The sequence below is a fragment of the Zosterops lateralis genome (genome assembly GCF_965231275.1).
Source record: "Zosterops lateralis genome assembly, chromosome: 1".
Lineage (NCBI taxonomy): Eukaryota > Metazoa > Chordata > Aves > Passeriformes > Zosteropidae > Zosterops > Zosterops lateralis.
The window spans coordinates 7,769,644-7,793,881 of record NC_139762.1 but is presented as its reverse complement, the minus strand read 5'-3'; the positions used below and the strand labels follow the sequence as shown (position 1 = coordinate 7,793,881).

At 40.4% G+C, this 24,238-nt stretch overlaps 2 protein-coding genes across 13 annotated transcripts in view; one reads left to right on the top strand and one right to left on the bottom strand.

The window, feature by feature from the left end:
• KMT2C (lysine methyltransferase 2C) overlaps positions 1 to 24,238 on the top strand; it is a 188,839-nt gene that overhangs the window by 2,051 nt on the left and 162,550 nt on the right. The window contains exon 1 of one of the 11 annotated variants that reach the window (XM_083863957.1): positions 15,764 to 15,893. The exons of the other annotated variants lie outside the window; for them this stretch is intronic. The gene's annotated coding sequence lies outside the window, so the exon portion shown is untranslated. Of the gene's footprint in view, positions 1 to 15,763; positions 15,894 to 24,238 lie in introns of those variants that run through there. 11 annotated transcript variants of the gene reach the window in all.
• LOC310910984 (uncharacterized protein) lies at positions 12,313 to 16,613 on the bottom strand. 2 transcript variants are annotated; one of them, XM_083864134.1, is made up of 2 exons: positions 14,734 to 16,613; positions 12,313 to 13,494 (listed from the first exon to the last, which is right to left on the bottom strand). In XM_083864134.1, exon 1 carries the CDS (start codon positions 16,233 to 16,235, stop codon positions 14,991 to 14,993), a length of 1,245 nt encoding a protein of 414 aa, XP_083720260.1. In that variant the 5' UTR covers positions 16,236 to 16,613; the 3' UTR covers positions 12,313 to 13,494; positions 14,734 to 14,990. The 2 variants fall into 2 exon arrangements, with proteins under 2 accessions (XP_083720260.1, XP_083720261.1); XM_083864135.1 differs by having other exon boundaries at positions 12,313 to 12,630.

The window sequence follows — 24,238 nt, the reverse complement described above, 5'->3', positions numbered from 1 at the left end:
CAAAATCCAAACCTTACATAGGAAACCTTTGAATGTTTTATTCTAAAGGAAATTTTTCTGAAGAAAAATGCAAATGCAACTGAAATGTATCAGTCTGAGCAAAAAACCCAAATAGTGTTATATGTGGAAATAGATCTATCTTGTTAGGCCAGTTTGAGGTTGTATATGCACTCTTGAGGAAAAGTGTGTGTTAAAGAGGTAATTCCTTGCCTTTGGTTAGGTTTTTGGTGTCATGGGAATGTTGTTGGCTAGGTTTAGGAAGAAATAAAATATTCCTGTAAAATTTGAGCTTATACTGACATGACTGTAAGTGTTTGTGTAAAAAATGAAAAATTAAATTAGCTGAGACCAAAATTAAAATGAATCAATACTCTTTTTGTTCACTCTCTGTTCCTGCCTGGCATGGTGCTCCTACCATCTTTCTGCAAATCCTGCATTTTTGGTGAAGGCATTATGACATAAGTCATAAATGCTTTTAAAGCAAGGATTTTATAAAAATTAGTTATTTTCTAACCTGCAGAGCACAGGTATAGATTGGTGGTTTGTAGTTGTATCCATTTTGGGAAGAAAATGGTTTTGAGTTTTCCTACTTACAAATTACTGATCACAACTAGCCTAGCAAATACGGAAGTAAGAAAACTAAAATTATTTTCTATTTTTTTCCTTCAGAGTGCTTGGTCTTGTCTTCCTTTTCACTTCTGTGCTTTCCAGTTGGATTAATGTGCCTCGTGTAAACCAGATAAAAGAGCATATGTCAGACCATTTTCTGTACTGTAATCACATGTCTAAATCACTATTAGCCAGTCAAATTGTTCAACTGCTTTATCCCATTATAGGAAATGTTCCACTGAATGTTCAGTCTAAGTGCAGCCTAAGTAATGATGAAACGAAGAGCCCCGCATTAAACTGGCAAAGCCAGAGTAGAATAACTCCTCAGCTATGGATGCCTCCATTAAACAGCAGTGCCATATTGGAGAGTGCTTTAGGTTTTGTGCTTTACCTTCTTTGAAGGCCATGATTTTAAGCAAATTTGATGAGTTTAAGCAGACAGATGGAAAACTGCTTTGAATCTGCTCCTGTGAGATGCCAGGGATTCTCAACTCTTCCCAGAAGGAGGGAGCAGAGGGTTCTTCAGCATTTGCCCACATCTCATTCTGCGTTTCACCTGGTTATCAGTAAAAATTCCAGTGGTGCTGTGGACACAGATAAATGCAGGGAACAGTGGAGGCTTCCTGTAGGTGAAGAACTGGGATCAGTGTCAGCAGTGGCTGGAGAGAGGTACACGTGGTAGAATGTGGTGCTAGAACAGTCCTTTATCATTGTTTGAAGGATGTAGCTTCATGTAGCACCATCAGGAGAGTTAATCTTAGGTGAACAGTTCATTTTTATTATTTATATTGTAATTGTGCCTAGAGGCCAGGGCACCATTACACTACATGCAGTACAAATGCATAAGCAAAGGTTGTTCCTGCACAAACAATTTCTTAATTTAAATGTAAAGATAAGACAGCATGTAAATTTAAGACATGTATTGGGAAAGCACACGGGAGCTGTGAGAATGCTGTGAGCAGAAGAACACACAGAAGTTCAAGTGCCCTGGCTATCTCAGCATCGGGGAGTGATTCACAGGCATCCGACTTGTGGGATATATTTAAAGCAGGGTAGCATTGTCACCCTGAGGATTTTCACAGATAGCTGGTTTCTTGCCTGAACTGCCAGGCCAACACTCATGTTTTCTTCCTTATATTTTGACAAGGGGGAGATCTGTACAGAGCAGCAATTCAAATTGAAGAGGCAGAGCAAGAACAGGCCAAGCAGAGCCTTGAAATTTTCAGCAAGGAGGTTGTTCATGCTGTGGTGTGTCAGGAAGGATACAGAGAACTGTAATCAAAGTGGTGGACAAAGAAAATGTTTTTGTAGTATCATCTTTCTGCCTTAAAAAGGTAGAAAGATTGAATTTTAAAAATTGAAAAAAGATAATAAAGATGCATTACTAAAGCTTAGGGTATGATGGAGAAGAAGCTTTCAGATGCATGGTTAAAAGAACTCTTGGCTAGGATTGTAGAGGAAAAGTGGAAATAATTAGGTGCCACCTTGCTGTATGGCCTGAAATCTTGTTGGATTATACCTAAAGTTCCAGGGTAGGGGCCTGAAGGATGGGAATGTGGTCAATAAGAAGTTGTAGAGGAAGAGTCGTGTTTTAACTATACTGTCATTATATGAACAGCTGGTTGTTCATGAAAATGTATCAGAATAGTATTGTACAGGTGCAGTAAACATTTTTGTAATCAATTTTTAGTAGCAGAGCTTTCTTAATCTCTACAGGTTATAAGTAGTATAAACAGATGCAGCTTCTTAGCAAAATGTAGTAGCAGAAGACTAATTGATTGTGACCCTTTGTAGATCAGTGTCTAAGCTCACTTTAAACTTGATTTTCAGCATCCATCAGATCTTGATGAATGTTACAAGCTATTTTTGCAAATGTGTTTAGTTTAAAGCAGCATATAATAATGCCTTCAAAATTGTGGAGAACATTTTGTGTTTCTTTTTTAATTACCCATGTTTTAATTTCCATAGTAGTCTTTCATTACTTTGGCCAATGTAAACTGCAGTAGGTTTTCAAAGGCCATTGATTTCACATATGCTGATAGTTTTGAGGACCTTTAAGCATAAGTGCTTTTGCCAGGAAATGATTATTTGAGAATTTTTACCTCAAATGATTATTTGAGAATTTAGTTGCATTTGCATTAGGGTAGGCCAATATTTAAAGATACCTACTCTCATTTCAAAAGAACTTTAATGTGTTAGATGGAGCTTTATAGCTCAGCTGTGTTTCTTTAGTTCATCACACACCTTCTGTGTGATACTTGTGTCTCTACTTGCCTGCCCTTTTCTCAATTCAAAATTTAACATTTGCAAATGTAAGATGTGTGTTGTGTGGTAGAATAAAAATGTTGCAGTCAGGGAAGGTCATCGCTACCTGGGCAAGGCTGAGGCCTTTTGATGGACAAGCTTTGTACAACTATTGCACAGCAAAGGGTTAATGTATTAAAGCAAACACTGGCCTGTACAAGCCACGTGTATCAAACTGTTTGGCCAAAAGCCAGAAGGCACATAGTGGAACACAGAGTGAGGAGGAGATGAGGTGTGAGGATCGAAGTTGGCTCTCTGCAGAACAGGGCTGAGCTTTGTGCCATTTTCTTCAGCAGCCTGTGTTTTGTGACTTCCTCCACCGTGTTTGAATTACCAAGCAATTCCCCAACTGCTTTTATGTATTTTTTGCATAGGAGCCTGGCTCACAGTGCTCAGGAGGTGAATGCTATCTCTATTAATCTTCAGATTTTCAGTTTGTGGTAAGTACTTGTCTGATGGATAGGGTTTATCCAATTGTTTTGCCACAAAGTTGTCAAAATGTGAATTCATGTAGAGTTTTCACTTGTGTCTTCAGGGTGGGTAAAGTTAAGCTGAATGCTGGAAATAGATGCATAGTTTCCCCAATTTGAAGCAGACTGCACTTGCTGTGAAGGACTCTTCAGACTCTTTTTTGACATTTCAATTGTTAGTTCCTCTATATTTGTATTTAATGATCCATTGAATTTCTGTGGCACTTGTCATGAGAGGACCTCCAAGAGCTGTCAGACAGATCAAGTGTGATGGCTGTCTGAAATATCAACATACTGGTCACAAGGTGTGTTTTGCTCAGTCTCTTGGTTGCTACTTTGAGCCATCAACACACCAGACATCTCTTCATCCTGTGTGTAATGACACAGGAGACTTTTCCCTTTTATTGTTTCATTTAAAACAATAAAACAGTTCCATTTTCTTGGCTTTGCTTGTGAATTTTTTTTTCCTCGTTAGCATGTTAACTCCTACTAACTTCTTGTCATTGTTCTTTCATAAGATAAGTGATTGGAAATGGACATTTCTATTCTTTGTCATAATTTCAGCTGAGAGATGGTTTTCCAAGGCAGTTGGCTTGCTGAGAATAGGTGAGCTCTGCCTTTCTCAGGCTGGAGTTGTTTTTTAACTCCCTGCACACACAGCAATATTGGAGGGGTAGCAGGGTTATGTATTTCCAGGGAAAATAGAATTTCCTTATCCACCATTAATGATCACTGCCTTATACAGTGTTATTATACACTAATGCTGTGAAATTAACTGTTCAAAAAATGCTGTCATAGGTACACTAAAATGTTATTAATTGCTAAATAATTAGGTGACTGAAAATTCCCAGAAATATTCAAAGCTTTTCTTCTTCCTATGTTTAATATATTTGATCACCAGTTCATACAACCTTCATATCGTTTGGATAAATATGGAGGAGAAAGATTTTACTACATTTTTGCTTGTAACTTGTACTTTTGGTAACTTGTACTGAATTCTGCAATTTTTGTTCTGCGATTTTTGTTTTGGTTTGGTTTTTTTTTTTCCTTGTGGAAGGATGGCACTAGGCAGTGCTGTTCATGCCATTCCTCTGTTAAGTCAAAATAAGTTTGAGCACTTAGTTAAAGAACTATGCTGAGTAAGTTCTTCTAACAGCATTGGTGCTTTTGAAAGCAAGTAAGATAAAGTAGGAAACCCCTTAAAACCTAGACTATTTATTACATAAAGAAACATAGACTGTGAGTGTATGGAGTGCATCAGGTGGCTGTTTTCCCCAAACACCATAAATCTTAAACTGGTTCTGGCAGCGAAAAAGGAGCAGCAGCGCTGCCCTCCCTCTGCTACCAGCTGTTTGTTCTCTCCCCTGTGCTGACCCAGGCGCTTGTGGTGAGCTGCACAGGGAAACTGAGCTGGGGTAGAGCTAACCTGGCAGAGAAACGTGTTTGTGATAGCACAGGCGAGGAGGAGGAGGCCAGAGCAAGGGCCAGGCTGCTGGCGGGAGGCAGAGCTGCGGCTCTTGGCAACGCTCTCTGCAAAGGTACAGCCCCGGCTCTCTGAATATTGAGAGGCTTTGGGTCTCAGGCTTTGAGCTTTCCAATGTAGAAGTAAATTCAGGAGACTTTTTTATAGCCTATGGTCACGTAAAGCTGGTTCATCAGTTGTTTAAAAAGAAATAGTGATGTTGAGAGGGTTCTTGGCAGCATATAGATAGAGGAGTTGTTCTCATCTTCCTTTGCCTCAGATGTTGATTAAATAAGGAATTTCAGTTCTCACTTTAAACCTGGGAATCATTCTTAAATTGAGTATTTAAAGCACCCTCAAATAACAAATAACAATGTAAGTAAAATAGTTTATGTTGACAATAACTTCTGGTATCCTGGAAGCTCCTTCCCACAAGTATATCAATATATAGGCATTATGAGAAAATCAAATGAGATCTTGCTTATTTCAGGATATTTTTTGCCTTTTGCATTTTTTTGGGAAGTATTTTTATTAAATCACACATGCATCCAATCCTATTGCCAGCCGTTCCCATATAAATTTATAATTGCTAATTTTCAGTGCTGTATTTATCAACATTCTAATTGCTTTTCTTGAAGAAACTACTGGAAGCACTGTCAAACTAGGATGTTTCCACCCAGACTTTTGGCATTGGGTAGGGGGAGGGAAAAAGAGGACTTTTTCCTCTTCTTCTACATTATTACTGAAAATAAACTCTTGCCAAAACTAGTTTTAATTAGGCTCTCAGAAAAAAAAAATCAACTTTAGGAAAAATTACCAGGTTTTACTTTGTCTATTATAAATTTATATTCCTCGGAGCATGCACAGTTTGAGTTACTTGTAAAATAAAAAGGGAATTTTTTATAGTGAAGATGTGGTCCAAATGTGCAGTCTCTGCCACTAAACGTTTACTGACATCTGAGGTGGCTGTTTGTGATGTCTGGAAGCTGTAGCTAATCCAGAATGACTTCTGGAACATCCCAGTATTCATGGAACCTGGATGTTCCAATAGTGGTGTCTTTCCCTCCTGTCTGTCTGGCAGTGAAGACTGTCTGCAGTGTTCTTAAGGCTCAAGAGAACAGGATAGGATGATGGCTCCATATTGTTAATAATAAAGAGAAGAGTAATTCTGTCTTAAAATTTGGGAGATTTATTAGTAAGCTATTTCATAAATGCAGAATGTGAATTATTCAGGGTTCTTTTTCCTGAAGCGTGAAGTTCAGGAGCACAGTGAAATTCTTTTAAATGAAAGGAATATTTAGTTTTCCTGTATCAACAGAGATAAATGGAACTGTGTGGCCAAAAAAGACTTCAAGGTGATCCTGCTCATCCTTCTGTGTGTTGTGTACCTGTTCCATTTCTGACAAATGGTTCTCTGACTTATTTTTGAAGTATTTAGTGAATGCAGTTCCCCTGTATCTCTAGGCAATTTGTTTCAGTAACTAATTTTGTACAGTATAAAATAAATATTCTTTACTGCTGATTAAGCCAGTTTTGTCTTGTATTACTCACTGCTAAGACTCCACAGCTGAAATGGAGAACAATTTTTATACAAAACTTTTGTTTTGTATATTTATCAGGTGATTGTCTCCTTTGTTGTGCACTGAACAAGGTTAACCTCTTTAGCAACATAATATTGATTTAACTGATTTATCCTTCAAAAGATTGCTAGTCTTTATTAGGTTTCACTTGGTTGATATGAGGCACTTATTAATTTATCAGAATGATTTCTGTTAAGATACTGTCATCAAAAATATTTGTAGTCCCTGCCTCAGCCATGTATTGTATATAAGTCCTGTGTGTGTCAATGTCCTCATGCATGTCCTGGAGGAAGAGACTTTCTTATAATGTTCATCCACATGGATTGAAAAGAATTTGCAAATAAAAACCCTCTGAGTGCCATAGATCATTGTTCCCAGCCTCTTTTAGGACATTTTTTACCAGGACTGTGTTGGGGAAGATGATTGCTCATAGTTTAGAGATTACTTCTCTCTGTTTCTTAAGCATTGTGTGAAATTCTTCCAGTCCTGCTGACTTGAATTTCTCTGATTATTTAGTCTAGCAACAAAATCAATTTCTAGTATTAGCTACAATAAATCTGTTTTATGAAGGCTAAAATACAGAAAATGGCATTTGAGTCTGTTTTATCCATTTGTTCTTTCTAAACACTGTTTGTAAAGACTTTTGTGTTTTCCTTCTTACTTCTAAAATATTTCTGAAACTTTGTTTGCCTTTTATACTGCACAGTGGTAATACTGCATGCTGTGCTTTTATCTCTTCTGATTTTTATCCCTGACAGTTTATGCTGTTCCTTTATATTCATTAAAATGCCCTTGTTTCCATCCCTAATACGATTCTTTCTAGTTTCAGACCCTTATTACTGGCTGCTTTTGATGTAGCCTGTATTGTTCATATACATTTCCTATCTGTCCCCTGCTTTGGAATGCTTTGCCATTGTGCCCATTCCAGTACAATAACTGCCGGTCCTCCTTTAAATTGTAAGTCTCAAGAGATTCCAGCAACAAGTTCAAAGAGTTTGTTGAAATTTGCTTTTCTCCTTTTAGTTAATTGAAGATAAAAATTTGCTCTCCTCTCTCTCTCCTGCTCTCGCTTTCCCCCTTCCTTGGCACAGCGAGTGCTTCTCGTTACCACTTCCAGCCAAATCACTGTACACATTGAGATGTTTAAAATGGAGCCTGCCCTAATAGAGTGAAGTGTGAAGTAACTGCTCTTCTGGCACCCTCAACTTTGTGAAACAGTTGTCCTCAGCGTTTTCACAAATATGTTGGGCTGTTTGTTCTGATATTTGGGTTTTCTATTAGACGTATGGATGATGAAGGCCTCCTCTTACCCTCTGAGATACGTGCTCTGAAAACTTCTGCTGGCTGATTCCAAAGACTCAGCAGCTTCCTCAGATTTCTCTCTCCCAGCCTTCTCAGTTCCTTTTTTCCTAGTTCCCATTCCCTGTTGCTTTTCTGTTTGTTTCACCTCCACTCTTTCCCTTGTAATAAAAGCAAGTGACAATTTTTTCTAACCGTGGCCCACTGAACTGCATGAGACTAGAACTTAGAAATGGGTCATTGGTGAGGAAAAGCTTGGAAAAGGGAATTTTGAAATGAAAAATAAGTGATCATTTCAGTTTCCTAAATTTTTCCATTTCTAAGTGGAGCTAATTTGTGGCTGTGCTTGTGTTTTTTATGGATGAGGGGCATGGCTGTAGCCAGCAGCAGTGTTCTGGGATGTGAAGCACTTGGCTTCTTGTCGGTGGTTGTGAAAAACCCAGCAGGGAATGTTTGGAGTTGCTGGACACTGCTGTCCCCAGTGTTGTCCCCACTGTCACACAGTTCCAGGGGTTGCTCATCCAGTTCTGCCCACTCTGCCAAGCAGTTCTCAAGGCTGGCCCAAGGTTTTGAGTGGTCCACACTCTGTTCCCAGCACAGTTTGTGTGGGAGTTTGGGAATTAGATAGCATGGATGGAAGCTGTCCGGTGCTTGTCAGCCTCAAGGCCAACATCACCAGCTAGGTTTAATGTACTGGTACAACCATAACTGGATTTGTTTTGTTAGTGGTGTTCTTTTAAGGAGGAATTCAATCAAACTGATAGAATTCTCATCAGTTTCACTTCCAGCCTCCTGGGCAAACAGTGTGCCACAGTTAATGTTCTCTAACCCATAGGGATGTAAGTTTAGGAGGAGCAGCTCACAGCAGAATTGCTCTAGAGGGAGCAGAGGAGATGGGATGTACAAGCCATAAGGCTCTGGGAAATGCTGGCTTTCAATGCTACTTCAAGCTTCTCACACACAGTGTTTCCTGGTTCATGTTTTGAGTAATTAACCTTGCATCAGGCATCCTGGTAGAGATTTACACAAAGGAAAGTGCAAAACACATTTGGCAGGAATTCTAATTTATATTTCTGCCTGTGTCTTCCAGAAACCCTTTAGGAGGGAACTGGGCCCAGAAACAGGAGGGTAACTCAAGAAATAAATGATCTGTAAGCAAAATTATTTAAAGAAATAATCTCTGAGCTCTTTTATGTAGGACTAAGGGCTTGCTCATGTCTGGCTATGCTGTTGTCTCTTTCTTTAATGGAATGGGAGACTATTCTTTGTCTTGCTGTGAACAGCTTGGAAATACATTAATTTCAAATGTATTAGTTGGTAAAGAATAAATATAAAAGCTTGGTAAACTCACATTTCATGTGCTCTCTTTGTGGTCTTCTCAGACAAGGATACATTGGTAGAGCAGAACAGAGAAAGTACTGTTGGTTGTGAATCTACTTTATGGACAAGCAGAAAATCTTGATCTCAAGGCTTGTTAATCAGATGCTGTCAGTGGGGGTTTTAAAGTTACTGATAATGTAAATAAATATTTGTTTAAGAATATTTTTGGTTTACTTTTTTTTTTTAAATTCATGCGTCTCTTTGCATTTTGCTTGTTTTAGACTGTCTTGATAGATAAAAAAAAAAAAAGCTGTTTTTATATTGTTAGCTTGACCACATTATTTTAAAGGCTTTTTTAGACCAATGAAGGTTTCTTGTCTATACTTAGTTAGCATTCTCACCCTTAGAAAAAGTGAAGTCATAATTGTCTTGAACATGTTCAAACTTGTTGAGGTGAAGCTTGGGCTCTCAGCTATTCTGTATCTTCTCAGATGCTCTGTTTTCCTCATGTGGCTAGAATTTGGAAAAGTATTGTGATAGACATTTTTTATCTAAAGACTATAAATGTTGTTCAGTCAAGTTGTTAAATATTTCTGGGTTTTTTCTTTTTTCTTTTTTTCTTTTCTTTTTGTCCCCTAGTGTGTAGCTTGAACTAAATGTGGGGATTTACATCTGCATGGATGTGACCACGTCATATGGTGTGGGAGCATATTCCATAACAGCTATTAGTAATGGGCCTTGGGGACAGGGCAGAGGCTGAATTCTAACTCCTCTAGTCATGCCACCTAGGTTTCTTTCTTAGGAGCATTGTGATGGTCTAGTTTCTGTCTGAATTGTTTTCTTTCAAAACTTGAATAATTATGTTTATTTTACTATTCTAAAGGAGCTTACTAATGAAAGGAGGAAGTGTCTTTAGATTCTGCTGAGGTCTTTATGCTTAGTCAGAAGATTGAAGTAGTTATCTCTGAAATGCAGTGCAGATAGATGGGGGTCTGAGCAGGGGCAGTCTAATGGGAAATACTAAACAAAGGTGTTTAGGTGTGATTTAGGTTGTCTGAATATCACCTTTATGGCCTGATCTCTGTTGTTTGTACTTGACATGAATTATTTCAGATAGGGTCCCCCCATCAGATTTCAGCACTGTGTGTAATTACACAGCTATGTAAACAGTGAATTCAACTTCAAAATATTTTTAAGCCATTTTGGGAACTGACTCTGACCTGCTTTGAGCAGGAGGTTGGACTAGCTGACCTTTTGAGGTCTTTTTCAGCCTGAGTGACTGTGATCCTATTCCATGAGCATCCCTTCTGATAGTGATGTCCATTATTTATGTTTTACCCATTGCTTTTACACAGTGAATGATGTGTAATAACTTTTACTTCCTAGATGGTGTTTTCCTGTATTGTTTATGGAAAGAAAATAGTTTACTCAATCTCTTTGTTTCATTGTCTGTGTTTCTTAATTCCTTTGTCACCTGATACTTGCTTTATCTATTAATCTGTGTGATTCCACATATACGAAATAAATTATTACTTCCTTACCACATTGGGATTGTTTTTTTCAGAAATGGTGTCACCTGGCATTCCAGATTTTCTTTTTAAAAAGTACATTTAAAAGTTTACCTGCTAGAAGAGGGTAGGGCTATTTTGATTACATTAAAGCAAATATGTCAGAATTTATGTTCTCATTGGATTTCCATCATGCACGGTTGAAAACAGTTTTGTCCTGCCTTTGCTAGCAACTAACAATGCATGTCACTAGCAATGAGTCATTTTCTGATGGCCTGGGAGTGTTCAGGTATTTCTGTTTTCTGCCTCTTCTCATCTTGCATCTTCTTTTGAAGTTGTGGTCTTTTCATCTATATCGGTTTTTAGTCCTCTCAGTATTTATTTGCTTATCCCTTTTTTGTCATGAAGAAAATTTTCATCAGGAACTCTAGTGACAGGACAAGGAGGAATGGCTTTAAACTGTCAGAGTGCAGGTTTAGATTAGATGTTAGGAGCAAATTCTTTGCTGTGAGGGTGGTGAGGCACTGGAACAGTTTGACCAGACAAACTGTGGCTACCCCATCTCTGGAAGTGTCCAGGGCCAGGCTGGATGGGGCTTGGAGCAATCTGGTGTAATGGAAGGTGTTCCTGCCCATGGAAGGAGGTTTGGAACTTATATTTGCCCAACCTTGCCAGTCAAAACCATGACAAGAGACAGACTGTGATGCTTTCTTTATAGAAATTTCAATTATATGACTTACATTGCTGTTTAAATTCTGTTTCTAAAAGCAAGCTTGCTAGATACGATATCTTAGATGTAATGGCTAAAATCGAATTTATCACAACATGTTAATGTGGGTATGCAGTTATTACACTAAACGTATTTCTGGGCTGTGTGACATGGTGCCAACCTGTCTTTGGGTCTAGATATGATCTGGTTCATGCTCACTAGAAGAGAGAGCAGGGGAGAGGAAATAGACTGTTTGGAACTGGTTTGGAACCTGTTTTTATTTTATTTTTTACTTTTAGAAATGGAGTCTATCGCTAGAGAATGTTGTAGTACAGGTTAGAAACTAAGAACTTCCAAAGCCCTTCAAATGCAGCAAAACAAAAAGGAGTCAGTCATCTTCTGTATAATCCTTTGGCATGGAAATTGGAATTTACAGAGAAATTATTCACAGAAGAGGGTAGTTTGAGTTGCTATGTAGCATGGAAGCATAAAGGGATGCTAGAAGGTAAAATGCCTTTACATTTCAGTAGAATTGCCAGGCTAAGGAGAAATACTTGCATTTCCTTTTCTGCTGTTGTCTTTTCATTGCTCAGTACTTAGCACTTAATCTCAAGTTGTTACAACTATAATATTTTTAGAAACCTATTGAATATTTTGGAAATAGCAGGTCAGCAGGAGTTAAGGAAGATGTTTAAGAAAGACAAACACATCTTGGAGCTTCTTAATATATCTGTCTTTACATTTTAAAATCAATGAAGTTACAGATCAGACATATTGCCCAGACAGAGTAACCAAGTAATACTTCTGTTGAGAAGCCCATGTCTCTTATTTGTATATACTGAACTTCTGATAGGAATATATTGGAATTGGTGAGTTGTCTATTTCTGAATTTCTCTTGGTTGCTGTGAAGAAACATTCTCACAAAGTTAGGAATGTAAATAGGGCCTATCACAAACAGATAGGGTGTGCTTTGCTCAGTGTGTCTTGATTAACTCAAGAGTGGCATCCTTGAGTTAATCAATTTGAGCTTGGAAGAAAACAGTCCACCATATGCATAGACATAAGTTTTTATCTTAATCATTAAATCTATCACTTCTGTTGCTTATTAAAAAAAAAAAAGTCTGAGGAGAGATGACTGGTCCCATTTTTTTCCCCATGTACATTTTCTTGGCAGAAGCATTGGCATAAACACCTCCTGCCTTGCCATGATGGTGACACACGTTTGTGGAGATGTGTGAATCAGGGCAGGGAGCTGCTGCAGACACAATTGCTTTGCCTTTTCTCAGTGTCCAGCCACGCTGCTTCTTGCTGGGTTGCCCTGTGTCTTGTTCACAATCCAACATTCAGCTGAATGGGAACAGCTCCGAGGCTGGGAAGAAGAGGTCTGGGCTGGGATCAGCTTCCATTGGAACTGCTGCTGAACATATAATCCTACTGAATGCAATTTATGGGCAGTTTGTGTGGAGAAGTAGTAATCAGTCAACATGACTGGTGTTGGACCACATCTGACTGTGCTGTAGTAAAATTACACTTTTTCCTTCCTAAGATTTTTTTGGCAATTAATGTGCTCTTACAGTGAAAGAACTAAATCTCACCCTTTGATGTGAGAGGAAATGCATCCCCAAAGAAGGGGAAGAACAAGGCTGGCTAATTTGGCTTCATACCTGCTAGCTTGGATCTTGGGAAGCAGGGAACATGAACATGACATGAACAGCAGGGAAAAATACCGAGAGTAATTTATTATTATTATTTTAACCAGCTATTATTAAATTACAACTTGTTTGTGCTAGTATACTTAAACTTGTCAGGTGACCCCATTACCTTATTGCTTAAAACCTAAAGTTTTTAACAGCGTAACATGTGAAAATATCTGCAGGTTTAAGATACAGCAGCACAGATAACCCTGTGAATTGATGGAGGGTCAGTCATGCTGCAGGGGTATCACCTGGGTTCCACACCAGGGTTGTAGTGGAATCCCATCAAAACAGGCAGTTATGGGATAGATGACACACAGGAAACTTGGTGCTCCAGCCTTGCTTAGCCTACTACCTCTAAACACCCCTTTTATTTAATACAGTTTGGAAAAGACACAGCTGCTTTCTGCTGTTCGATATCTTCTTTGGTTGAAGAGAAGCTTACTTTAGTTGATCTCAGAATAATTGGTTAGAAAAATGTTTAAACTCAGCAGAGATGGATGTCCAACAGGGGCATCATCATCCTGGCTGAACCTGGACTGTGAGTGTGAAAGGGAAGAGGCAAAGTGGTTAATGTTTCAGTAGGGCCTTTGCAATTCACCACTTACTTGTTGGTTGGACCAAGGCAACCAACCCTTACTGCAAAATAAACCCCTGACATTCACCACCTCAGCTATGGTTTGGAATAACATATTTAACCTTCTCATTGCAGCAGACTGAGTGTGCTAATACGTGTAGTTTCAGAGATGTGCTGATAAGCCAGAGCTTGATAGCACCTTGTAGCCAAATATATTTATGTGTCCGTACCTGTACTAACATGGCACAATGGCTCTTATACAATAGTTACTTGTTTCAGAGTAAACACCTGGAGATTTTTTCATGTGAGTGCTTTCTTTTTAAAATTTTATCTTCATCTCCGCAGAATGGGTTTGATAAAAACTTTCCTGTAGGCTGGGCACACGGAACGTGTTCCAGTTGAAAATGGAAGGAGAGGCAGCCTTGGTCCACTCCCTCTCACTGGGCAGATCCCACTCTGAATCAGTGTGGGAATTTGGGTTTGTTTTGTTTCGTCTTAAGGGTGAAATGGTATCTTTGAGTTCCTAGGTGCATTTATTGAGTTTCTCTAACCAGTACTCATAAGGCAACACTGAACTTACTTGCTTGTCCACAACAGATGGTGCCCAAGATTAACTATGTCCAGCTGTAGCTCGGTGTGACAGAGGAGAATTTGATAAGAAAAAATATTAAGATGAGTGTGAAAACAGAGGTGATGCATCTTACTTCGTTAGGCAGACAAGTCAGATTATTGTTGCCAATGTGTCAACCTGCGTCTTGCAGATGTCTGATACTTAAACAAATTTCAAGAAAACTTGAGCTTGACAGAAGCAAAGCATTACACAAGAGCTGCTTCGGGGTTTTTGCATGAAGGGAAGTTGAACAAAGGTAGTTGCGTTACTGCTCAAATTGGCAGGACCCATTGGTTTGCAAGTATCTATCAATGCAAGTGAAGTGACACTTGCGTAATGTTTTCTTGATTTGTTTTTCTCTCTGTAGGAGAATAAAATTGGCAGGGAGCATTTGGAAGATTAGGAAAGAGCCATTTGTAGATGGACATTTGTCAAGCTTTGCTTTCTTAGCTTGTCCATTCCAGATTGTTTTGGAGAAGTGTAGAGCAGCTTGGAAAACGTGGGGGGGGGGGGGGGGGGGGGTGGGAGGGGGAAGAGAAAAAGAAAACTAAAAACACTAAACCCACAAAACTAAACACCAAGAAGTTTCACCTCAACATGAGGAAGAACTTGACGTTGAGAGAGGCGGAACACTGGAAGAGGCTGCCCAGGGAGGTCATGGAGTCTCTCTCCCCTCGCTGGAGACATTCCAAACGCACCTGGACGCGGTCCTGTCACCTGCTCCAGGTGACTCTGCCTTAGCTGAAGTAGCTGATCTCCAACCCCAAGGGTTCTGTGATACTGTGGAAAAACGAGAGGAAAAAAAATAATTAAAAAAAAATTAAAAAGGCGATCCTCAGAGTCCCGCGTTAATCTTTCACGGGTGAAATCCTGGTTTTCCCAGAGCAGCCCCAGCAGCCGAGGAGGGGCCGCCAGGAAAGCGGCTGGCGTCTATGGAAACGTAACTTTCGGCTGCGCCGCTTTGTTAAATGGAAAAGTGCCGGCGTGGGGGGAAGGGAGCGGAGCGCTGCCGCCCGCCCGGATCGGAGGGTGCTCGGGGCCGGGGCCGGCGGGGGGAGCGGGGCGCTCCGGCTCTCGCTGCCCGGGCTCGGCCCCGGGCTCGGCCGCGGGACGTGCGGGCCCGTGCGGGGCGCGGGGCGGGGGCGGCCCGGGGGAGCCTCCGGCGGGGGCGCTGCGCCTCCGGCCGCCGCCGCTCCGCCTCCCGAGCGCGGGCGGCCCCGCTCCTGCCGCAGCGCTCCGGTCCGCACATTGGCGGCGCCCGGCTGCGTCGGATCTACTTTCTCTCCCTCGACTCTTTTTTTTTTTATATATCTTTTTTTTTTTTTTTTTCTCTCTTTTTTTTTTTTTTCCCCTTTCCCCTCCCCTTCCCCCCCCGCTCCCCTCCCCCTCCGCCCTCCTCCGCCGGCGGCCCCAGGCTGGTTCGGGGAGGATCCCGGAGCCGAAGTTCCGCGGCGATCGGGGCTGTGGCGCATCGCTCCCCGGCGGCGCCGCCATGGGGGGGGCCCTGTAGAGCCGCCCGAGGCCCCGGGGCAGCGGCCGGGGGAGCGCCGAGCGAGCGGCACGAAGATGGCAGACCGCGGGCAGCGCTGAGAGCAGCGGCGTCCCCGCTCCGCGCCGGGCTCGGGCCCTGGCATGTAAATAACTTCTCTTCCCTCCGGATCGCACCGGTGCCAGCCCCTCCATTTTCCAGAGGGGATTTGCGAGCGGTTCCGCGGCGCTGGGCGATGTCGCGCAGAGCCGGCTCGCCGGGGGTGAGTACGGCTGGCGCTGAACTTCTTTGTATCGAGGGCAGGCGGTGACAGCGGGAAGGGGCTCCCCGGGGACCCGCCGGGACCGGGCGGCAAACTTGGCGTGGGGACTGGGCTGGGCGCCGCTGACACTCGGCACGGAGAATTCGACGCCGTTTGGTCCAAAAAAAAAAAGAAAAAAAAAACCGGGACCCGCGTCCAGACGTGGGTGTAGAGGTTCAAGTTACACGCTCGCTGGATAATCCGCGGCCGTTTACAAAATAAAAATAAGAGGAAAGGAGGGTGGTGGGTGGGAGAAAGAGCCACAAAAGCCCCGCTCGGTGTGACCCGGGCGCAGCCGGGCATCCGGTCAGCGCTGCCCCGGCTACACCTACACGTGTGTGCCCGCAGATACTCTAAAAAATACCGCTTTATATGCTTAACTATAGCACAACTATTTTTTTTCCCTTTTATTTTTTTTTTTTGGTCACTTCCTGATGTAAATATTGGCGACGTGGAAAATGGAGATAGGGTTAATTTTTCTTTAATATTTTGAAGTATTCAGTGCACGCTATTTTTGAAGAGCGTGCCATTTTAATTTTGCGTGCTTTAAGAGCATACCTGTGTAGTGTTAATTTTAGGTGGTCCTCCCACTGTTTTAAACTGTAGTTCGGAACTAAGAAAAATAAAAAAATAAACTGTGTTTCTAGTGCATGATGGATGGCCAGAGCATCATATATGATGATTTTTGTATGAGCAGTGAGCAAATAGGTCATAAGTCAAAGTAAGTGTTATGTAACTGGCTGGCTTTAAGAAACTTGGTACAACTGTAAAGAAAAAAAAAGACTATTTTTTTTATTTGGGCAGTAAGAGAGGCTGGCCACCCTTTTTTGCAGGGGCCTTACTTTCTAGCAGGTTGATTAAAGAAACCCACCCAGCATAACAACCTATGGTTTCAAAATATGCACCAGTTAATTTGTGTAGTGTTTTGTATTTTCCTGAAAAACTCCTTCAGTCTTATGCCTAATTCTGGATACCAAACACTACATGCTCACCAGTGAATCATTAGTTAACATTTTAACGGGATTCTTACATAATTGAAAAACGTTCCTTAGTTAGTTTAGATTTTTGTTGAACTTCATTTTTTTTTCTTAGAATAGTGTTATTTGGCGTAGAGTTGTTGAAAGAACTCAAGATCAGCGTGGAGACGGTTTGGGGCTTTTTCATGTGAAGAAATAAAGCAGTAGTGGGTTCACAGTCGTACAGCAAAACTGAAACAACTGGGCAGACATTTAAGGGTTCTCAGTGACTCTGTACAATGCTGCCTATTGAAGTGCACACAGCTCCTGAGCTGGAGGTTACGTGCAGGGGTCTTTGTGCTGTGTGTACATCATGGTGATGATCGTGTGTGGTGTTTGATGCTCCTGCACAATAAAATACACTTGCTACAGAAAATAACCGCAGCTCCCAGACTGCTGAGTGCAAATGTTGTAACCAACTACTTGTAAGGTAGAAGCAGGAGACAAGATAGACTTTTTTTTTTTTCCTCAGTGCCATTCAGTAACTTCACTGATGACTACTGTACATTTGTTTTTAAAGGGTTTGGTTGTGCATTCTTTACTACTTTGTTGTTAATGGCCTTTCTTTTGAGAATATACTTGGAGTTTGAGTAGCTGTAGTTTTTGTTCCTCATCTCACTTCCATGTCATCTTTGTAAACTATTTATGAGTCTTTTGCTTTGTCTGGTATATGCAAAGTAATACTTAATATTCTGGCAGCATTAAATATAGGTGCTTTTGGGTCAAAATACTCTCTTTTTTTTTTGTAGTAATAGTATTTAATTTTGTATAAGTATTTTGTCAGACTCTGCACTCAGTTGACTTATATTTTTTCCTTTTTTTGTTTTGTTTCTTTTTTTTGTATATTTTATTTTATTTTATTTTATTTTATTTTATTTTATTTTATTTTATTTTATTTTATTTTATATGCTATTCTTTCCTAAGCAGAAACTCCTGCAGAGTTTTAGCTAAATATTCTTTGGGAGCTTTTTTTTTTTTTTTTTTGGAGGGGAGGACACAGGGGGTGGTATTACCATCATTTGCATATTATGTCAGTAGAAAGTAGTTGCATCATGTACAGTTTCTTAATGTGACCGTTCATTGGACTTGCCTGAAAATCGTCTCTTAAGGGTAAATGGCTGAGCAGAAATTAAAAGCAGCCATGTATTTGTTTCAGGCTAAAAGGACCATTCAGTAGGTGCTTTACGTGTATTTCCAGACTTACTGTATTTAATTTATTCACCTATTTAAAAATAATGGTTAGAGTATTCTTTTCTCATCACTGCTGTCAGATCTTACGGCTTTGCAATTCTGGTTTCCTGTTCTGAAAGTGTGGATAGAAAACCCTTAGTATGGAGGAGCATGTACTTGGTGTATATACACCATTTAGTATAGAATACACAGCCCAGGAGGATGGGGGACTGACTGGAGTGTTATCAAAAACACACTCTAAACAAGCTGAAAAGACACTCTTTTGTTTTATTTGGGCAGTTCCAATTTTAGTAATCACTAAATCTCCTGGAAACCCTGGGACGTGGGGCGTTTGAAGAAAGAAGTCTTGAAATCCGGTTTGACAGTGGGCCTTCAGCGAGTCTTTTATAATTCTGCCTTTCCTCTGCGAAATCCTTTTGGCATGTTGAGGTTCTCTGGCAGGATCCCAGCATGTGATATCACAGATATCAGATGTCTCCTTGCGATTCGTGGCATTTGCTGTGCCGCAGTGGTGCTCCCTGGGCCGGCTGAGGTGATCCAGGAAATGTCACGGGAGTTGGGTGGGGAAAGTGGCGTGGCAGAGGAGCAGTCCCGTGGCTTTGGGGATAGGTGAGCGCCTTCTCTTTGACAGTGTTCACCTCTTTGTGTTTGGTGATCTGATGTGGAATGTGTTCAGCAAACAGATGTGTCTTTTAGTGGTCTTGACAGATTTTTTTTTTTTTTTTTTTTTTTTCCCTGACATCTCAGATGGAGTTGAGTGGCAAAACATCACTGTTAAGCTTTGTCCTTTGGAAATATCTTTGATTGAAAAAATGGAACATAATTATATGTGGCCTTGTTAGAATTTTTTTTCTTTTCATCTCAGTGTTAAAGTCCAATGCCAGGCACAAGCATAGATGATACCACACATTTGGAGGATATTTGACTCCTCCATAAGGTCTGTTGGAAGTTAGTCATAGCACTCTGCATTTCTGTCAGTCTCTTTGGGGAAGTCTCCCTCTTGTTTGTACTCCCTGGCGAAATGTTACGCAGTAAGTGTGGCTTGTGCTGATGGTGCTTTTGTAATACAACTAGAAAATGAAAGATTTCATGCTGGCCTCTTTGTCCCATGTTTTCGTCCTGATTTCCAAGCGTTAAAAGGTGTATACTTGTGTAACATTACTTAATTAGAGAAGATAAAGGCATGGAAGAAAAGAAGAGTCTGCTTGTGTATTTATTTGTTTGTTTCACCAGGACTTGCAGTTCTTGGGTATAGTTCAGTTTCAGGAATTAATTCTTTGTTTTAGATGGAGCTCAGTGTGTTGCTTCCAACCACAAACACTTCCATGTTGTTTTTACTCTGGATCTTCCTTTTTCTCTTTAATTTTTTTTTCCTTTTTTATTTCCAGGCCCCAAATGCCCCCATGCTATAAAAAGAGGAGGTAGGTTGCTTTTGGAAGACTGTTTAGGAAGAAGTGCATGTGAGAGCAGGTTATTACTGCCTGGTTTATATAGTTTATGTATAGTTTATAGATAACCAATTTGCAGTCCCTGTTAACATGTAACATCAGATACCATAGAGAGAAATGGGACAAACTCTGAAGAGGGCAGTTTTGGGAGTAATCACTCTGGTGGAATTAGGCTAGGAGGAAAGGGAACTGTATTTTTTCCAGAATTCAGAAGACCTCAAACAGAATTCTTATTTAGGCTTACAGTTCTGCAGAAATCTGCCACCTTTGAATCAAGTGACTTGTGAGGGTACTGAGTGTAATACAATTTGAAGGCTTTTTTGAAGCCAGAGGAACAGGGTGAAAGAATGTGATGTATTTGGTGGAACAAAGAGGATGGAGCAGGGGGAAGGGATGGGTTGGATGGGACTGTACAAGGATGGTATATCTGGAGCAATGAGAAGGAATAAGGTTGGAGCTTTATTTTGGTCACCTTGCCCTTAGCCTTGAGTGGGGCAATTTTGTCAGCACAGTTTTGTGGCACTGTTGAGAATGTATTTAGCAATGCAAGAAGACACCAGTGGTCAAGGAGAGTGATGAGGGAATGAATGAACCTAGAATATTTTCTAACCTTTTCAAAGGTCTTTGATCTGGGTCAAATAATAGGCGTGCTAGGTGTTGTCACTGCCATGTCAGCCTTGCCTTGTGTACAGAAGATTTAGTCACAGTTGTGGCACAAGTCATTCAGTGTATGTTCAGGACTGCCATAAAATGGAGGTCAGGGTTGAGCAGTAAGTACTACTGTTAACCTTTGAGAGACTGTTCTTGTTGGAAACATTTCACTTGGACTTTGCAGTATTTTAGTAGAGGGATAATTGCACATAGGAAGGGCTATGGAAGCAAGATAGAGAGGGCTTTTGGAAGCATTGTGGGTTTGCAGTGCTCAGGAAAGAGGAATCCAGAGTTACAGGAATATAATCTGTAAAACAGATGTGAGATGGAGGTTGAGGAACATGGATTTTGGTCTTTCTCTTTCACCTTAATCCACTTTGGTGAGGTAGCTTGCCTGTAAGCAGTGCTTATTCTTCTGTGTGTTAAGTTGTCTTTCCCTTTCCATTTCCTTGTCATCTTTGTTTTCACCTTGTTAAAGGAAGCTAAGATTTTTAAATTAAGAAAAATAGAACAGTTTGGGTAACCATGTGAGGACGGTTTATGCAGCTCCAGAAATAACAACTATTACCACTTGAAGTCTAGTTCTTAGAAGAAGAGAATGATGGTGAGAAAGTCTGGAAGAGATAGTTTGTGAGGATCAGGGTACAATCCTGCATTAAAAAATTCTTGAAACTGGGCTGGGGAGAGGAGTCTGCCCTGTATATTTTGTTCAGATACTTACTAGTCAACAAGATGTAAAATAGACACATCTTTTTCTTTCTTTCTTTCTTTCTTTCTTTCTTTCTTTCTTTCTTTCTTTCTTTCTTTCTTTCTTTCTTTCTTTTCTTTTCTTTTCTTTTCTTTTCTTTTCTTTTCTTTTCTTTTCTTTTCTTTTCTTTCTTTCTTTCTTTCTTTCTTTCTTTCTTTCTTTCTTTCTTTCTTTCTTTCTTTCTTTCTTCCATTTTTCAGAAATGCATGTAGATAGTGAATCTGTCATGATGCCTGTGGTTCAGTAACTGAGATGGTTGTGTCACTTTTCTGTAGAAGGTTTTAGAATCTTGGAGCTGAACTGGTGAACAGCTACTATTTCAGGCCATTCTAATGCTTCCTTTGGGGATATTTTGAAGTCGGTTGACTCCAGTTTAGTTTGTTACCTAGAAAAGTCAGAGTTTCTGAGCTGTGCTGTGTAGCCAGGGGTTGCTCTGGCCAGCTCTGACATCTGCATTCACCCATGTTGATGAAGATAGTTGGCTGCTGTTTTCTCTGGTGAAAGCTGAGAGATGGAAAGGTTAGGGAGAGGTAGTTCCCCTGATCATTGATAGACCTACATACAGTTGATATGTAAACCATCCTATATTATATTTATTTCTTTCCTCATGGCTGCCTAATCTTCAACATCTGCTGCTGACAGCTTTGCCAGTACTACAGAGGAGTTTTCATTATTGATGCCTCTGGACCTCCAAATAAAGAACTGCCAGTGAATAAGTACTGTATGGATTCATTTAATTATTAATCAGCATGATGGGGTATTCTCTAAGGTACGCAATTCTGTTTCAAAGACAAGTGAAGTCAATAGAAAGTTTTCCATTGAAATAAAATAGTCATGAGAGTAAACATTCATCAGTACGAGTAAGAATTCGACAGCCTAGACTGTTCTGTACCTACTATTTTGAATAGTGCCAACCGATTGCTGCTCTGCATGATCCAAAACTGTGGGGAAGAAGAGGCTTCAGAAAAAAATAAACCAGGCATTGTGGAATGGTTTTTCATTCTTCAGATATCAAGAAAATGTGAGAACAGCTTTTTGTCAACTTAGATTCTGTGAAACAGTGCTAAGCTGAAATCACAACAATTATAAATTGCATAAACTTGTTCTTGATTTCTCTATTATTCTTTTACTGGCCAATTAGTCATGTTTTACTCCCACTGCTTTGCAGAGGCTGGCAAGAATCACAGTTCTGTTATGTGCAAACTAAAAAAAGGGGCACTTTGGGGTCATTCAGAGAGAGCTAGGCTTATTTTTTCCTGAGCTAGATAAGTACTTCATGCCTCTGAGATGCAGCCTACTGTCAGATACTTGATTTCATCAAACACAATCGTTATCTGAAAAACTGCTATTACGTGTTAAATTTTATCAGAGTGATGTAAGGCTGAATAATTTTGCATGTAGTACTCCATATCTTGTCATTGCACTTCTCACTATCTCCTGTGCTGGACGTTTCAGGAGGCATGGAAAGAAGAGCAGCTTAGTTGGCTTTCTTGGTAAATAAGACATATATTTGTAGGTGAAGAGTAGTAGACTTCTTCTAGAGAAGGCTGTCTTGCCAGGACTTTCTTGTAACGCAGAACCAGTGATGATTGTGGTCTCTTGAGGAGTTTATAATGGCAGTTTTTTCTGACTGTTCTGTAGCCTCTTCTGAGCATGAAATTAATTCTGAGAAATTTGGAAGATGTGTCGTAGTGGTATAGTTACGGGTAGAAAAGCAGTGGTGGTGGGGTTGTGTCTCTGAAGGCTCTAAGAGGAGCAAGGATGGGGCTGAGGTGGTTGCATTTTAGGGAGTCCAATTTGCAGAATCCTTTCAGTAGTTGCAGCTTGTACTGAAAGAAGACATATCTTGAAATAATCTCTGCTGTAATCTCCTCTCCAGTCCTTCCAACAACCTCCTAAGCCTGCTAAACTCATCTGAACTGAACTTTCTGCAGATCATCCTATACCCTGATTCTACTTGAGCAGCAAAAGTGAAATTCACTGACAGAACTCCATGCCATCCCAGTACACATGCTCCAAGTCAGAACCATCCAGATCATGGGATTCTGCATAATATACTTTGCCTTTGACTAGGTTTCCTCATGAACATTGACCACATCCTTATGGAAAGTAGTTGAGTGAAATTAAGCAACTTTTAGGAATGAGGATGAACTTGCCCACAGTCAATGAACACCAACTGTTTTTCATAAAACTCCTTCCTTGGCTCTTTGGTCCTGGTATTCAAAGATGCTTATCAAACTCCATCAAAAAGATGAGCCTGAGTGCTCAAAGTGCAGACTTCATTCAAGGTGGGGGGCAGAAGAACCTTGCATGAATCTCTCTTGCTAGTCTTTAAGTGATAAGAAGCAGCAAAAAATTATGAATTCCCTATATAATGGTAAGGTTAGAATGCTCATTTTTTGGATATTATTTCAGATTAGAAGGCAGCAGCAAAATGGCCAGATGATTGTATTTACAGGACATGGGGGCTTTAACTTATTTCTGATGTTGTGCAAGAAATTTGGCAACTTAGAAGGATCAATTGATCTGCCAGAAGAGCTTTGCGTTGCTTAAATGCAAGAAAAATAGGTGTTCTTTGTGAAAGCATCTTGATAAAAACTGTGGTTGTATGAGATGAAGCTTGCTCATTGTTACTGTTTTGCTTGGTAGATAATGACCTGACTAGGGCATAAGGTATGTATAACCTTTTCAGTACAGTATGGACAAAGATCCTGAATGGGAATGTATATAGGATGCTTGGGCATTTTCTTTGCTTCCCACCATGCAGAAATGAATCTTTGGAGGCCCACATGGGAGTCTCTGGATGTCAGAAATCAGGAACCAGTCTTTGGGAGGAAGGAAATTTTTATAAACCACTAAAAGCTGCATAGTTGCTGGTTCAGTTTTCAGAGTACAGGATGTTGAATACAAGGCTGGAAATAAAAGTTTAGAATTGCTAAAGCTGGATCTTAAGATGTGACAGTAATCTGGGCAGTGTGATGAGCTTTCTTGATTCAGAGTCTGTTTGTAAAATAATTCAGAGAAATTACTTATTTCACAACAGCATCTGTGCTGGGTGAGTTCAGAGATGTGGATGTCCTGTCATCATGTTTCCTGCAGTGGTTAATAGGAAAGTAAGACAAAAGTAATTTTGTAATGATACTTCCCCAAACCACTAATTGCAGGAGATTGGGAAAGAATTGTGGGATTTCTGGAGTCAAGGACAGGATTGCTGTGTTAGATCTGTTGAGCATAAAAATCTCCTTTGAATGT